Source organism: Bombina bombina, chromosome 8, assembly GCF_027579735.1.
Source record: "Bombina bombina isolate aBomBom1 chromosome 8, aBomBom1.pri, whole genome shotgun sequence".
In the NCBI taxonomy this organism is placed as follows: Eukaryota; Metazoa; Chordata; class Amphibia; order Anura; family Bombinatoridae; genus Bombina; species Bombina bombina.
Genome location: NC_069506.1, coordinates 78,129,828 through 78,147,369, shown reverse-complemented (window position 1 = coordinate 78,147,369; position 17,542 = coordinate 78,129,828). Strand labels below are relative to the sequence as shown.

The following is a 17,542-nucleotide window of genomic DNA, read 5'->3' as shown; positions in this document are numbered from 1 at the left end:
AGAGAAAATACTGGGGAATTTTTTTACCATTTTTGCTATCACTCACTTTAAACCCATTTACCCATGAAAACTATATTTATATATATAAGTATACAGCCCAAGGTATTGATCTAGGCCCATTTTGGTATATTTTTGAGGCCACAATTTGGCAACCAAATAGGACCATATAAAAAATAAAATTGTTAACTTTTTCGCAAACTTTGTGATTCTCACTGAAAAGCTTCTCTGGGGTCCCCTTTGATCAGAAACAGCAGACATGGCTTTTGCAATTGTTTTTTTTTTCTTTCCCATTAGATGCCTGCTAATTGCAGCTGCACACCACACTTCTGAAATTCCCAGTATTGAAGGGGTTAATCAGTTAAAAAACCACTACAGTAGAATTGCATAATTAACAAGTTAATATTAATATAAAGACAATGTAACAAGTTAATATTAATATAAAGACAATGTAACAAGTTAAAATTAATATAAAGACAATGTAATAACACTTACTCTGAATTTCAAATAAGCAGTAGATTTTTTTTTCTGACAAATTTATCTTTTCCCCATTTGCCGGCCCCCTGTATCATGTGACAGTCATCAGCCAATCACAGAGTAGAATACGTATATAGCCTATGAACTCAGTTGTTCACAAACAAAGTGAAAATGAATGGAGAATTTATAATCTCAGTTTAAAAAAAAAATTAAACAGTTAATAATTTTATATATTGATATATGTAGAGGAGTCCATAAAGGAGAAAGGCGTTATGAACTGGGTTACCTGGTTCCCAGGATTTGTCAAGCCCAAATATAATATATATGTAAACACTATCTACGTTACTCTATGGATCCATAAATGTATTGATATATAGGAGAAAACTACACACATTTTAGGAGCCAAATAGGTTGTTTTGTACATGCTGTAGATACAAATGTAAGAATATTTTTTTTTTAGGATAGCAGCTCAATGGCTCTTGGCATTTGACAAGACACACCTTATTCCTAAAATAAATGTTATTGACTTAAAAAAAATACATGCTCTAAACTGTTAGAGCATGTCATTTTATCGACCCTTGGGTACTGTGTGTTTAACCCACGCAAAGGGAAAATGTTGCTGATCATCTAAATTGCGCGACTACAGCTGCTGATTGGATCAGCAGCATTTTACAATCGGGTGCTCTGTATGTATGTATGTATTGGGTACTTCTAAAGCGCAGCTAATCACCCGTACAGGTCTCAAGGCGCTGCTTATTTTATCGACCTCAGAAAGAATGAAAGGCTGAGTGGACATAGCCGGGGATCGAACCTGCAACCCTTGGGTTACTACAGAGCTCAGCCACAGTGCCTTAGCATGCTGAGCTATCTGACCCGAGCAGTATTTCTACAGTTTGTTTAACTTCTTTGCGGGGGTTAAACACACAGTAGTCTAGGGTCAAAAGACTTAAAAATACATGGTCAAATGGATTAGAGTATGTCATTTTTTTACTATATAGGCCCTTAAAGTTTTATCTATTTTTGTCTACCCCTTGGTCACCACATTCGTTAAACCCTTCACCAGCCAAACCATAAAGCTGTAGCTGCCACAAATAATTAGGAAGATATAATGCATTTATACAGGATTACCTTGTGTAAGATATCCATCAGAATTGCCATCAATTTTAGAAATAATAGAGTTTAGCCTTCTCAATTGCTCATCTGGACTTAGTCGATTGAACGTCTCTACTTCTTCCTTAGGAGAAAAAATAGACCACTTCATTTTAAGTATTTGTTGGGATATTTTAAATCAGAGGTCTCAAATTACAATACATAACTATTAGTTAATATGTCTTTATAGGGACACTCAAGTCAAAAAGTAAATTTATGCTTACCTGATAAATTAATTTCTTCTATGGTACGACAAGTCAATGGATTCATCCTTTACTTGTGGGATATTATCCTCCTGCTAACAGGAAGTGGCAAAGAGCACCACAGCAGAGCTGTCTATATAGCTCCTCCCTTAGCTCCACCCCCCAGTCATTCGACCGAAGGTACAGGAAGAAAAAGGAGAAACTACAAGGTGCAGAGGTGACTGAAGTTTAAAATCAAAAAATATAATCTGTCTTAAAATGACAGGGCGGGCCGTGGATTCGTCCCTCTTTTGAATTTTGAAATGTTGGGAGGTATGCACCCGGCTTATATTTAATGACCACCGGCTAAAATTGTAGCCAATATTAAGATAAAAATAGGCAATATTAAAAATGTTTTTGCACAATTTATCATTAAATACATTTATGTATGATATGGAAAGCAGAAAATTATATAATATTAGAAAATATTACAATGCCATTACCTGGCTAATTCATAATGCCACCCGGCTGGCAAAAATTTCTGTGCAGAACACTGAATATATTATATTAAACTATATTGTTAATTATTATGCAGTGAGGCAGTATAATTTCTAACTTTCCACACTTTTTAAAGTCTTTGTGATTAAACTCTGATAATAATGGAATTTCTAAGGTTTGTTTACAGTACATAAATTTATATATATGGTGTGTAAGTAATGTGCATGTCTAGTGTATGTGTGTAGTGTGCCATTTGTTTGTGTAGTGTGTATGTTTAGTTTTCTATTGGTTGTAATGTGTGGCATGTGTAGTGTGCTGTTTATGTTGTTTGTATTGTTCTGCACAGTGCGTGTAGTGTAGTGGTTTTGTGTGTATATGTACATTGGGGCGTCCACTTATACTGTATACATAAAATAAATCCAGGAAACCACTGCTGGTACAAACTGCCATTCAGGCTATAGAACCGTACAGATCAATATCTACTACAGCCTTTACAAACCTCAGTTGCCAAATTGCTACTGAGCATGTCTTCACTTATTTTATCAGCCGTTCGCTTCAATTGAGCATGCTTGAAATATATTAAAACAGGGTGAAAGTAAACCCCGATAACACCAAATTTAACACACCTGCTCCCCATTCACACCTGAGACCTTGTAACACTAACGAGTCACATTCACCGGGGAGGGAAAATGGCAGATTGGACCCAATTTGGACATTTCCACTTAGGGGTGCACTCACTTTTGTTGCCAAAGGTTTAGACATTAATGGCTGTGTGTTGAGTTATTTTGAGCGGACAGCAAATTTACACTGTTATACAGGCTGTACACTCACTACTTTACATTATAGCAAAGTGTAATTTCTTATGTGTTGTCACATGAAAATATATAATAAAATATTTACAAAAATGTGAGGGGTGTACTCACTTTTGTGAGATACTGTATATATTACATTCAAAAAGGTTTTGTTTTTTTACATCTATCTACACTCCATACTCCATAATGACAAATCAAAAAACTGATTTTTGATAACTTTGTAAATGTATCAAAAAGAAAATACTGAACTATCACATTGACATAATAATTCAGACTCTTTGCTGGAAATTTAGCTCAGGTGCATCCCATTTCTCTGGATAATCTTTCAGATGTTTCTATACTTTTATTGGAGTTCACCTGTGGCAAATTCAAATTGGACATGATATGGAAAGCACACACCTGTCTATATACAGTCTCAAAGCTGAAAGTGCATATCCGTGCAAAAGCCAAGCAATGAGGTCAAAGGAACTGCCTGCAGAGCTCAGATACAGGATCGTATAGAGGCTGAGATCTGAAGAAGGCTACAAAATATTTTAGGCTGTATTGAAGGTTCCCAAAAGCACAGTGGCCTCCATAGTTCTTAAATGTTGGAACAACCAGGACTCTTCCTAGAGCGGGCCAACTGTCCAAACTGAGCAATTGGGGGATAAAGGCCTTGGTAAGAGAGGTAACGAAGTACCTGATGGTCACTATGTTTGAGCTCCAGAGATCATGGTTGGAGATGGCAGAAGGACAAACATCACTGCAACACTCCACTAATCTGGACTTTATGGCAGAGTGGCCATACAGAAGGCTCTACTTACTGCAAGATACATTTTTGTACTAGCATAGGATCCGGGTATTGTTATTATTCGATTGTGTTGCCTTTGTTTCTCTCATTTTATACTGCTGTAAACATCTGGGGACCCTCAGTGAGACACCCTTTTTGCCATACTCCTTGAGGAAGAAGCAAGATCCACAGGAATTTGCCTTCACCTTCCCTAACAGCAGGAAACACTGAGACTCCACATCGAATGCGACACCTCACATTGGATTGAGGTTGGCTCTAGTAAGTTACTGTCCACAGGGATTTCACCTGCTCCTGCTTCTGACTCCAAGTGCTTAGTTATTCTGACTATTAACAGTGTTATATATTATATATTATGTCAGCATACACCTGTTTATGTTGGTATCCTTTTTAATGAGTGTACTGGCTGATTTTACTGACCACCCGGCTTAAAATGTTATCAATATTAAATATATAAATTTTCAATGTTCTTTGCACAAATTATCATTAAATAAATTCATGTCAAGTTATGCAATTATTTTGTGCTTTAGATAGCAGAAAATGTTATAATATTAGAAAGTATTACACATTACACTGCCCCCACTCGGCTACTTATAATACCACTCGGCTGGCAAAATATTCTGTGGAGAACACACAGACATCTATAAACATAACATAACCATAATGTCTGGTAAAAACATTTGCAAAGCCTTTAAACAGAGAAGCTGTATGTGCAAAAATATTGAGCTGATTTAACTAAATGTAAAAAAAAATTGTTCCATCTGTTTAAATCTTTAAAGGGACACTGAACCTACATTTTTTTTCTTTCATGATTCAGAAAGAGCATGAAATTTTAAGCAACTTTCTAATTTACTCCTATTATCAAATTTTCTTCATTCTCTTGCTATCTTTATTTTAAAAGCAGGAATGTAAATCTTAGCAGCCAGCCCATTTAAGGTTCAGCACCATGGATAGCGCTTGCTTATTGGAGGCTTACATTTACCCACCAATAAGCAAGCATAACCCAGGTTCTTAACCAAAAACGGGCCGGCTCCTTTGCATCACATTCCTGCTTTTTAAATAAAGATAGCAAGAGAACGAAGAAAAATTGATAATAGGAGTAAATTAGAAAGTTGCTTAAAATTGCATGCTCTATCTGAATCATGAAAGAACAAATTTGGTTTTAGTGTCCCTTTAAATGAAGGTGTGATATTACATATGTTTTCTTATCACTTTAAGGTTAATATTGCTTACCTCTCCTCCGAGGAACATCTTTTTGTCATACTCAAGATTGTGCTCCCCATCCTCATAATGTTCTTCTGTGTAAGGGTTGTCAGAATCTTCATGAGCAGCACACAACGTTAAGAAAACCAAGGAGAAAACTACAAATCTGTACAACATCATTACTGATGGAATCCCTGTAAAGTAAATACAAAAGGGGGATTACATTTCTACACACTTTTATAAGGGACAGGGCAATATCCAACTTCTATGTCACAGTCAGAGATTGAGGGACATAAAATTGCAAAAAGAAAATGCTTTAATGTTGGTGCATTTTATAATTGCTCTGTTTCTTGCATATAACTGATCAGTAATGCACTGGAAGCTAGCTGAATACATCCAGTGAGCCACTGATAGGGTTGCCACCCAGCCGGTATTTTACGGACTTGGCCGGTATGTTTAAGGTTCATATCAATGTAGAAAATAAATAATAAATATTAAAAGAAAGCCCTTGTCAAAGTGAAACTTCTTCGGAGTGTGATGAATACTAGTTATAAATAAATTATCATATGGTATAGGACACGGTGTCTCTAAAGAGGTGCGCAAACCAAACGAGACAAGAATCACAAAGGAGAACAGTTACCATTGGCAGCACTCTTGTAATGGTATGCAGATGAGGAGACCTGTGGGGACAGATAAGGAAACAACAGCCTGATGAAACGACCTATACAGTCGAGAAACGCGTTGCTGGTTTTAAATTGTGTTTTAATAAATTTTGATGCTCTCTCTTACTTGCTCTACGCATTACTTTACTCCTGTCACGATACCTCCATATTTCCACGGAGGTAGAGTACTGGGCCTGCCACACTTGGTGGGCTGTATCGTTACACACAGAGGTCATGTAGGACGCATTGGGATTCCTGACTGGCGAACGTTCTCCACGTGGTCTGGTCGGCGTAGTAGTCTGTCAGGCGACTCTCTGAGGTTCCGGCCTGCTCTGTTAGGCACCATCCAAGTGCCGCTCCCTATGTGAGTACCCACCTGATCTGGGCTTGTCTTTGTCCTGTTTGTCTCATCTGTACAGACGATATTGTTTTATGAGGCACCTCTTCATCTGTCCCCACAGGTCTCCTCATTTATAAATAAATGAGCATTTAAAATTGGTCCTAGCAGCTTTAGTTTTTGAGTTATGCTGTTTCATTATTTATTCAAATTTATGTTAATGAGCATGGCCGGTATTTTGTTCCAAGAAAGGTGGCAACCCTAGCCACTAACAAGAGGCATATGTGTTTAGCCACTAGCTAGCTCCCAGCAGTGCACTCGCATTCCAGCATCCCCTTATCTAGCACTTCTTTAAAGAGGCAGTAAACATTTTTTTTAATTTTTAGAATTCAATTATTATAAATAATGTACAATTACTTTTTTTATAATCCAAATGTGCTTTGTTATATACAAATGTTACCTTCAAAAATGCCCTTCAGTCCTCCAGCAGGATCACGGTCGTCCAATTCAGAGATGAGCGCTCAAGCTAAGCATTCCTCTAGCCGCATGCTCAGATAGAGCTGTCGCATGGAGAAAAAGTAATTAGGGCAGGCAGTTGCCTTCTGTGAGGCAGAACCTCTTGCTGCTAATATAAATTAAAATAAGCATCACCTAGGGAGGGAGGTGGCTGGAGCGAGCCACTGCAGGACAACTTTGAAGATAACATTTTTATATAACAACGCAGATTTCAGTGATAATAAAATAGCAATTGTAAATTAATAAAAAATAGTGTCACAAATAACCGTGAATAATTAAACACAAGTGAGAAATAAATCTCCAGAATATTAACAAAAATGTCACCAAAATGTTTTTATACTTCAACCAAAAAAGTCCTATAATTGAAGGAGAATTTACTTGTAGATTCCTCAAAAAAGAAGCAGAGAAAACACTTCCATAGCACAACACTGTATAAAACATGATCTTCTTATTCTATAAGACAATACTGAAGAGTCACTATAGCTCTGAGTTGATAGAAATTTGTAATAATCCCATCAGGTAACCGGAAGCTTCCATCTTAAAATAATTTGTTAAAAACTCTGTAATATCATAGCCTTGTATGAGGTTTAGTGATGCATATTAATACATCTGGATTTTTCAGGTCTGTGTTTCTATTAAAACAACTTCTCTCTGTGTTGCCTCTAACAACTGGCTTTCCTCTCCTTGTGGTTTACCCTAAAAAACGTTTCTTTCCAACGTACGTTTCGCCGCCATGTGCGGCTTTTTCAAGGAAAGGTGAATTGTTTATTTCAGATAAATTTGGTCAGCCATTCAAGACTTAAAGGGACATGAAACACAAAAAAAAATATTTCATGATTCAGATACAGAATACAATTTTAAACAACTTTCTAATTTACTTCTATTATCTAATTTGCTTCATTCTCTTGGTATAATTTGTTGAAGGAGCTGCAATGCACTGCTGGTTTCTAACTGAACAGATGGGTGAGCCAATGACAATCAGTATATAAATGCAGAAACCAATCAGCAGTTAGAACCTAGGTTCTTTGCTGCTCCTGAGCTTACCTAGATAAACCTTTCAGCAAAGGATAACAAGAGAAGGAAGCAAATTAAATAATAGAAGTAAATTGGAAAGTTGTTTAAAAATGTATTCTCTATCTGAATTATGAAAGAAAACTGTTGGGTTTCATGTCCCTTTAAGCACTTAAAGGGACAGTAAACACTTTTAGATTGTAAATTCCCATGGGAATAGGGCCCTAAATTCCTCCTGTATTTGGTTTTTAAATTTTGTCTTCTCTCTTACAAGTATTGTATCATTGTTTTACTTATATCAATTGTACCCATAGACAGCGCTGCGGAATATGTTGTCGCTTTATAAATAAAGTATAATAATAAAAAAAAGGCTTAAAGGGACAGTCTAGTCAAAATTAAACTTTCATGATTTAGATAGGGCATGCAATTGTAAACAACTTTCCAACTGACTTTAATAATTAAATTTGCTTTGTTCCCTTGGTGGTATTTTTGAAAAGCTAAACCTAGGTAGGCTCAAACTGATTTCTAAACCGTTGAAAAACGCCTCTTAGCTCAGAGCATTTTGAAAGTTTTTCACAGACAGTACAAGTTCATGTGTGTCATATAGATAACATTGTGCTCACTCACATGGAGTTATTTAGGAGTCTGCACTGATTGGATAAACTGCATGCCTGTCACAAGCACTGAGATAAGGGGGCAGTCTGCAGAGGCTTAGATTACAAGGTAATCACAGAGGTAAAAAGTGTATTAAACTGTGTTGGTTATGCAAAACTGGGGAATGGGCAATAAAGGGATTATCTATCTTTTTAAACAATAACAATTCTGGTGTAGACTGTCCCTTTAATTATGCAAATAGTAATCTAACTTTGCAATGCACTTTCATTGCTTATTTTGCTCCCTTTTACTATAATTTAATCCTGACAATTGTGGATTTTATAGTCCTGAAAAAAGAAAGAGTGCAGGGCAGCCTTCACAAGCCTAACTTGGCCACATATCTGTCTTTTATTTGCAGTTTGTTCTATTATCATTTTAGCTAAAACCAAACAATGGATATATTGTTAGCACAATGATAGTGGCAAGACCTGTCATCTCCAGACTCAAGTCCAGATTAGGCCCTCCAAATAAAAACTTAAAGGGACATAAACTCCAAATATTTCCTTTCATGATTTAGATAGAACATACAATTTTAAACAACTCCAATTTACTTCTATTATCAAATTTTCTTCATTTTCTTTGTATCCTTTGTTGAAAATCAGGGATGTAAGCTCAGGTGTGTGCATGTGTCTGCAGTACTATATGGCTGAATTTTTGCAACAGTGCTATACATTTGCAAGAGCATTAGATGACAGCGCTATTTCCGGTCATGAAGTGCTCCAGGCAGTTGAGAGATATCTCCTCAACAAAGAATAACAAGAGAACTGAGAAAATGTGATAATAGATGTAAATTGGATTTATTTTTTTAAATTGTACTCTCTATCTGAATCATGAAAGAAAAAAATGTGGGTTTCATGTCCCTTTAAAAGCAAACAATGTGTTAATATGTCCTAATAAAGTTCAGACAAGTAAACATATTGGAAGTCTGCAAAAACATAATTTATGCTTACCAGATAAATTCCTTTCTCCTGTAGTGTGGTCAGTCCACGGGTCATCATTACTTGTGGGATATTTGCTCCTCCCCAACAGGAAGTGCAAGAGGATCACCCAAGCAGAGCTGCTATATAGCTCCTCCCCTCTACGTCACACCCAGTCATTCGATCGAGAACCAACGAGAAAGGAGAAGCTAAAGGGTGCAGTGGTGACTGGAGTATAATATAAAAATTTAGACCTGCCATAAAAAACAGGGCGGGCCGTGGACTGACCACACTACAGGAGAAAGGAATTTATCAGGTAAGCATAAATTATGTTTTCTCCTGTTAAGTGTGGTCAGTCCACGGGTCATCATTACTTGTGGGATACCAATACCAAAGCTAAAGTACACGGATGACGGGAGGGACAGGCAGGATCTTTATATGGAAGGAACCACTGCCTGAAGAACCTTTCTCCCAAAAACCGCCTCCGAAGAAGCAAAAGTGTCAAATTTATAAAATTTGGAAAAAGTATGAAGCGAAGACCAAGTTGCAGCCTTGCAAATCTGTTCAACAGAGGCCTCATTCCTAAAGGCCCAAGTGGAAGCCACAGCTCTAGTGGAATGAGCTGTAATTCTTTCAGGAGGCTGCTGTCCAGCAGTCTCATAAGCTAAACGTATTATGCTACGAAGCCAAAAAGAGAGAGAGGTAGCAGAAGCTTTTTGACCTCTCCTCCGACCAGAATAAACGACAAACAGGGAAGACGTTTGTCGAAAATCTTTAGTTGCCTGTAAATAAAATTTCAAGGCACGAACTACATCCAGATTGTGTAGAAGTCGCTCCTTCTTTGAAGAAGGATTTGGACACAAGGATGGAACCACAATCTCTTGATTGATATTCCTGTTAGTGACTACCTTAGGTAAAAATCCAGGTTTAGTACGCAAAACTACCTTGTCTGAGTGAAAAATCAGATAAGGAGAATCACAATGTAAGGCTGATAACTCAGAGACTCTTCGAGCCGAGGAAATAGCCATTAAAAACAGAACTTTCCAAGATAACAATTTTATACCAATGGAATGAAGGGGTTCAAACGGAACACCCTGTAAAACGTTAAGAACTAAGTTTAAACTCCATGGCGGAGCAACAGATTTAAACACAGGCTTAATCCTGGCCAAAGCCTGACAAAAAGCCTGAACGTCTGGAACTTCTGACAGACGTTTGTGTAACAGAATGGACAGAGCTGAGAACTGTCCCTTTAAGGAACTAGCGGATAAACCCTTTTCTAAACCTTCTTGTAGAAAAGATAATATCCTAGGAATCCTAACCTTACTCCAAGAGTAACCTTTGGATTCGCACCAATATAGGTATTTACGCCATATTTTATGGTAAATCTTTCTGGTAACAGGCTTCCTAGCCTGTATTAAGGTGTCAATTACTGACTCAGAAAATCCACGTTTTGATAAAATCAAGCGTTCAATTTCCAGGCAGTCAGCTTCAGAGAAATTAGATTTTGATGTTTGAAGGGACCCTGAATCAGAAGGTCCTGTCTCAGAGGCAGAGACCAAGGTGGACAGGATGACATGTCCACTAGATCTGCATACCAGGTCCTGCGTGGCCACGCAGGCGCTATTAGAATCACCGATGCTCTCTCCTGCTTGATCCTGGCAATCAATCGAGGAAGCATCGGGAAGGGTGGAAACACATAAGCCCTCCCGAAGGTCCAAGGTGCTGTCAAAGCATCTACCAGGGCCGCTCCCGGATCCCTGGATCTGGACCCGTAACAAGGAAGCTTGGCGTTCTGTCGAGACGCCATGAGATCTATTTCTGGTTTGCCCCAACGTCGAAGTATTTGGGCAAAGATCTCCGGATGAAGTTCCCACTCCCCCGGATGAAAAGTCTGACGACTTAAGAAATCCGCCTCCCAGTTCTCCACTCCCGGGATGTGGATTGCTGATAGGTGGCAAGAGTGAGACTCTGCCCAGTGAATTATCTTTGATACTTCCATCATCGCTAGGGAGCTTCTTGTCCCTCCTTGATGGTTGATGTAAGCTACAGTCGTGATGTTGTCCGACTGAAACCTGATGAACCCCCGAGTTGTTAACTGGGGCCAAGCCAGAAGAGCATTGAGAACTGCTCTCAATTCTAGAATGTTTATTGGCAGGAGACTCTCCTCCTGAGTCCATGATCCCTGAGCCTTCAGAGAATTCCAGACAGCGCCCCAACCTAGCAGGCTGGCGTCTGTTGTTACAATTGTCCAATCTGGCCTGCTGAATGGCATCCCCCTGGACAGATGTGGCCGAGAAAGCCACCATAGAAGAGAATTTCTGGTCTCTTGATCCAGATTCAGAGTAGGGGACAAATCTGAGTAATCCCCATTCCACTGACTTAGCATGCACAATTGCAGCGGTCTGAGATGCAGGCGTGCAAAGGGTACTATGTCCATTGCCGCTACCATTAAGCCGATCACCTCCATGCATTGAGCCACTGACGGGTGTTGAATGGAATGAAGGACACGGCAAGCATTTTGAAGCTTTGTTAACCTGTCTTCTGTCAGGTAGATCTTCATTTCTACAGAATCTATAAGCGTCCCCAAGAAGGGAACTCTTGTGAGTGGGAAGAGAGAACTCTTCTTTTCGTTTACCTTCCACCCATGCGATCTTAGAAATGCCAGTACTAACTCTGTATGAGACTTGGCAGTTTGAAAGCTTGAAGCTTGTATCAGAATGTCGTCTAGGTACGGAGCTACCGAAATTCCTCGCGGTCTTAGCACCGCCAGAAGAGCACCCAGAACCTTTGTGAAGATTCTTGGAGCCGTAGCCAACCCGAATGGAAGAGCTACAAACTGGTAATGCCTGTCTAGGAAGGCAAACCTTAGATACCGGTAATGATCTCTGTGAATCGGTATGTGAAGGTAAGCATCCTTTAAATCCACTGTGGTCATGTACTGACCCTTTTGGATCATGGGTAGAATTGTCCGAATAGTTTCCATTTTGAACGATGGAACTCTTAGGAATTTGTTTAGGATCTTTAAATCCAAGATTGGTCTGAAGGTTCCTTCTTTCTTGGGAACCACAAACAGATTTGAGTAAAACCCCTGTCCGTGTTCCGACCGCGGAACCGGATGGATTACTCCTATTAGTAATAGATCTTGTACACAGCGTAGAAACGCCTCTTTCTTTATTTGGTTTGTTGACAACCTTGACAGATGGAATCTCCCTTTTGGGGGAGAGGATTTGAAGTCCAGAAGATATCCCTGAGATATGATCTCTAACGCCCAGGGATCCTGGACATCTCTTGCCCAAGCCTGGGCGAAGAGAGAAAGTCTGCCCCCCACTAGATCCGTTCCCGGATCGGGGGCCCTCAATTCATGCTGTCTTAGGGGCAGCAGCAGGTTTTCTGGCCTGCTTGCCCTTGTTCCAGGACTGGTTAGGTCTCCAGCCTTGTCTGTAGCGAGCAACAGCTCCTTCCTGCTTTGGTGCAGAGGAAGTTGATGTTGCTCCTGCCTTGAAATTACGAAAGGAACGAAAATTAGACTGTCTAGCCCTAGGTTTGGCTCTGTCTTGAGGCAGGGCATGGCCTTTACCTCCTGTAATGTCAGCGATAATTTCTTTCAAACCGGGCCCGAATAAGGTCTGCCCTTTGAAAGGTATGTTAAGTAACTTAGATTTAGAAGTAACGTCAGCTGACCAGGATTTTAGCCACAGTGCTCTGCGTGCCTGAATGGCGAATCCGGAATTCTTAGCCGTAAGTTTAGTTAAATGTACTACGGCATCTGAAACAAATGAATTAGCTAGCTTAAGTGTTTTAAGCCTGTTTGAAATTTCCTCTATAGTTATTGAGTCAAGAGTCTCTTCCAGGGACTCGGACCAAAAAGCGGCCGCGGCCGTGACAGACGCAATACATGCAAGGGGTTGCAATATAAAACCTTGTTGAACAAACATTTTCTTAAGGTAACCCTCTAATTTTTTATCCATTGGATCTGAAAAGGCACAGCTATCCTCCACCGGGATAGTGGTACGCTTAGCCAGAGTAGAAACCGCTCCCTCCACCTTAGGGATCGTCTGCCATAAGTCCCGTGTGGTGGCGTCTATTGGAAACATTTTTCTAAATACAGGAGGAGGGGAAAAGGGTACACCGGGCCTATCCCACTCCTTAGTAATTATCTCTGTAAGCCTCTTAGGTATAGGAAATACGTCAGTACTCGCCGGTACCGCATAGTATCTATCCAGCCTACATAATTTCTCTGGGATTGCAACGGTGTTACAATCATTTAGAGCTGCTAATACCTCCCCTAGCAGTATGCGGAGGTTTTCAAGCTTAAACTTAAAATTAGAAATGTCTGAATCCACTCTATTGGGATCAGAACCGTCACCTGCAGATTGAAGCTCTCCGTCCTCATGTTCCGCATACTGTGACGCAGTATCTGACATGGCCCTATTATTATCAGCGCACTCTGTTCTCACCCCAGAGTGATCACGCTTCCCTCTAAGTTCTGGTAATTTAGACAAAACTTCAGTCATAACATTAGCCATGTCCTGCAATGTGATTTGTAATGGCCGCCCTGAAGTACCCGGCGTTACAATATCACGCACCTCCCGAGCGGGAGATGCAGGTACTGACACGTGAGGGGAGTTAGTCGGCATAACTTTCCTCACGTTGTCTGGTGAATGATGTTCAATTTGTACAGATTGACTTTTATTTAAAGTAGCATCAATGCAATTAGTACATAAATTTCTATTGGGCTCCACTTTGGCTTTAGCACATATAGCACAGAGATATTCCTCTGAGTCAGACATGTTTAACACACTAGCAATTAAACCAGCAAACTTGGAAATACTTTTCAATTCACTTTACAAATAGTATGAAAAAAACGTACTGTGCCTTTAAGAAACACAGAAAGTTATAACAGTTGAGTATCATAAAACGGATAACTATAAAATCAAATTCTTTCCGGTAAAAATACAATTTTAGCAAAGGATTGCCCCCATTAGTAATGGAAAACTAACCCTTTAATAGCAGAAAAAAAGCACAGAATATAACGTTCTTTATCACAGTCAAAGCACAATCTCACAGGTCTGCTGTGAGTGATTACCTCCCTCAAAATAACTTTGGAAGACCCTTGAGCTCTGTAGAGACGAACCGGATCATGCAGGGAAGAAAAACAGACTTATAGCTGAATTTTTGATGCGTAGTAAAAGCGCCAAAATAAGCCCCTCCCCCTCACACACAACAGTGAGGGAGATCAGTAAACTGTCTTAAATTAAATAAAATGCCCGCCAAGTGGATAACAATAGTGCCCAAACAATATTTCACCCAGTACCTCAGAAAATTAAACGATTTAACATGCCAGCAAAACGTTTAACATCAATAAATGAATTGTCATAGAAAGCCTGCTGCTAGCCGTTTTCACTGCAAAATAGGCTAAAGTTTTATGCATACAGTATTATTCCAGTGAAGTGCCATTCCCCAGAATACTGAAGTGAAAATATACATACATGACAGCCTGATACCAGTTGCTACTACTGCATTTAAGGCTGAACTTACATTATATAGGTATTGGCAGTATTTTCTAGTCAATTCCATTCCTCAGAAAATAATACGCTGCTACATACCTCTTTGCAGGTGAACCTGCCCGCTGTCCCCTGATCTGAAGTTTACCTTACTCCTCAGATGGCCGAGAACAGCAACATGATCTTAACTACTCCGGTTAAAATCATACAGAAACTCAGGTAGATTCTTCTTCAAATTCTCCCTGAGAAGGAACAACACACTCCGGTGCTGTTTTAAAATAACAAACTTTTGATTGAAGTTATAAAAACTAAGTATAATCACCACAGTCCTCTCACACATCCTATCTATTAGTTGGGTGCAAGAGAATGACTGGGTGTGACGTAGAGGGGAGGAGCTATATAGCAGCTCTGCTTGGGTGATCCTCTTGCACTTCCTGTTGGGGAGGAGCAAATATCCCACAAGTAATGATGACCCGTGGACTGACCACACTTTACAGGAGAAAATGTTGTAATTACAAGGTATTTACTGTCCCTTTAAAGGGATAGAAAGGTCAAAAGTGAAATGTGTATGGGTGCATGAAATAGAAACATTTTTGTAATATACTTTCATTAGCAAAACTGCTTCTAGTAAAAATGATTACTGTGTTTCAGCGGCATACGCACATATCCTGTGCAACAATATTCAAACCCCATGCCTGCTCCGAGAGCTATCAGTTTTGTGTATTGCTTCTAAAGGCGTAATGTGTGTCATACAAGGTATTGCTGACTCTGAGAAGGTGTGGTGTTTGAATACTGGTGCACAGGTCTTCACAAGATATGTGCGTATGCTGCAGAAAAACAGTAATAATGTTTATTAGAAGCATTTTGGAAGTATATTAACTAGGTTGGCTATTCCTACACCATGATGTACAGACTTTAATACAACATGTTAGTTAGATGGTGCCTAACAAATAAGTAAGTGGGCACTTATTTTGGTCTTGAGTGGATAATATTGAGTTCCTCAAAGACATGGAGTATGTGTTCTCTTTGGTGGGACTGATTTTTATTCCAAGATTTGGGCATCCTGGGGTAACTGTAAGACTCTCATGGACTCTGAGGCTGAAGTTCTAGCTAGTTAGATCATGTGTACTGATCGTCAGGGCCGGACTGGGAATAAAAAGCAGCCCTAAAAAATTTGGAGACCAGCCCTATTATCCGCTGAGTCACTACAATGTGCATGCCCCATTTTTCTCAAAGAGGATTAGTGGGGTACTCCTTCCCCCAATATTCTTTTCAGAATTATATTATATTAGTTTTTATTTAAAAAAGTGCCAGATTATTGTTATATATTTATATAAGCAGCCTATAACCCAACTGCATCTATTAATCACCCCTTTAAATTGTAGCTTTCCAGTCCCAGTTGCCGCAGCCCACAGGGAAATATCCTGGTTTCCTGGTAGGCTGATTGTTGTGTATTGGGGGGTTCTGAAAGTGGGTGGGACGAGAATTGTATTTTCCCTCTTTTTTTTCTCGTTAGTGGGTGCCAATATTTCTTGTTTTCATTTATTTTTTTCTATTACACATTATGATACTCAAGTCCCTCTCCTGGGTTTCTTGGGAGAGGGATTTGAGTATAAATAATTATCCATTTGATAAGCCCTTGAATGTTACGTCTTTCATTATTTGTTTATATCCTACATGAGATTCTATATACTAAGAACTGATGAATTTTATTTTAGTAGCTGATACTATGTAAAAGTGCCCTGTTTTCTCTCTTTTAGAGTAAGTTCATGTTAGATTGTCTCCTAACTTAGTACAGACAGATTCTCGTTGTTGGTAACTTCTGATTGGAACTATATCCTAATATGTTTGCATAATTGTTATATTGTGTGACACGTGTGGCTTGCCTTCTATATGGTACAGTTTTATTACAACATTTTCAATAAAGAAATATTAAATTAAAAAAGAAAAATTAAAAAGTCTCCGTATTAATTATTTTACAATATTTAATGAATATGCAAATATAATAATCAGATTACAACGTGAAAAGCCCAAATCCCAGCAATTTTTAAATTTAACCTTAACCTTATAGACATTTGTTCTTGAAGATAAAATGAATATTTTTTTTTCCACAGCGTAAAGTTGAGTCACAAAGAAACAGTTAGTACATTAATCATAATTAATATTTCTATTAACCATCAATAGTTATTCATCATTGCATCATTACAGATTATTTACGCACGTAAATATGCAGATGTGTGTCACAGATAACAAGTATCACTGCTGAACAATACAAAAGAAAAATAATCTGAGATATGCAAATGGATTATTAGAAAGAGGAAAAAAAAAAAACACAAAAAGATAGTAGGAAAAAATGAACCCCGAAAAAGATTTTTATTAGTGAATGAAACTATGATTCATAGAGTATTATTCACATTGTGGCTTGAAAGAATTCTTAAAAATAAAACATATAAATTATTTAAAGGGATACTAAACCCAATTTTTTTCTTTCATGATTCAGATAGAACATGCAATTTTAAGCAACTTTCTAATTTACTCGTTCTCTTGCTATCTTTATTTAAAAAGCATTAATGTAAAGCTTAGGAGATGGGCCATTTTTGGTTCAGAACCTGGGTTATGCTTGCATATTTTATAGGTTTTCTAAATGTAGCTACCAATAAGCAAGCGCTATCCAGTCACACAATGAGAAAAAAATTGGATGCCTGAATATTTAGAAAATGCTAGTTAAAGGGGCATTTTATTATTGCACTATTGATTGCATATAACATAGTCAATGTCAGCTCCACAGCCCTAATGCACTACTGGGAGCTAGCTGGTGAGTCACTGACAAGAGATG

At 38.7% G+C, this 17,542-nt stretch overlaps 1 protein-coding gene across 1 annotated transcript in view; it reads right to left on the bottom strand.

Moving 5' to 3' along the window:
- RCN2 (reticulocalbin 2) overlaps positions 1-6,665 on the bottom strand; it is a 107,941-nt gene extending 101,276 nt beyond the window's left edge. The window contains exons 1-3 of the mRNA XM_053690419.1: positions 6,565-6,665; positions 5,136-5,299; positions 1,603-1,708 (exon numbers count right to left, since the gene is read on the bottom strand). Coding sequence (XP_053546394.1) covers positions 1,603-1,708; positions 5,136-5,285 — 256 coding nt within the window. The 5' untranslated portion in view covers positions 5,286-5,299; positions 6,565-6,665. The remainder of the gene's footprint in view (positions 1-1,602; positions 1,709-5,135; positions 5,300-6,564) is intronic.
- Positions 6,666-17,542: the final 10,877 nt, after the last annotated feature.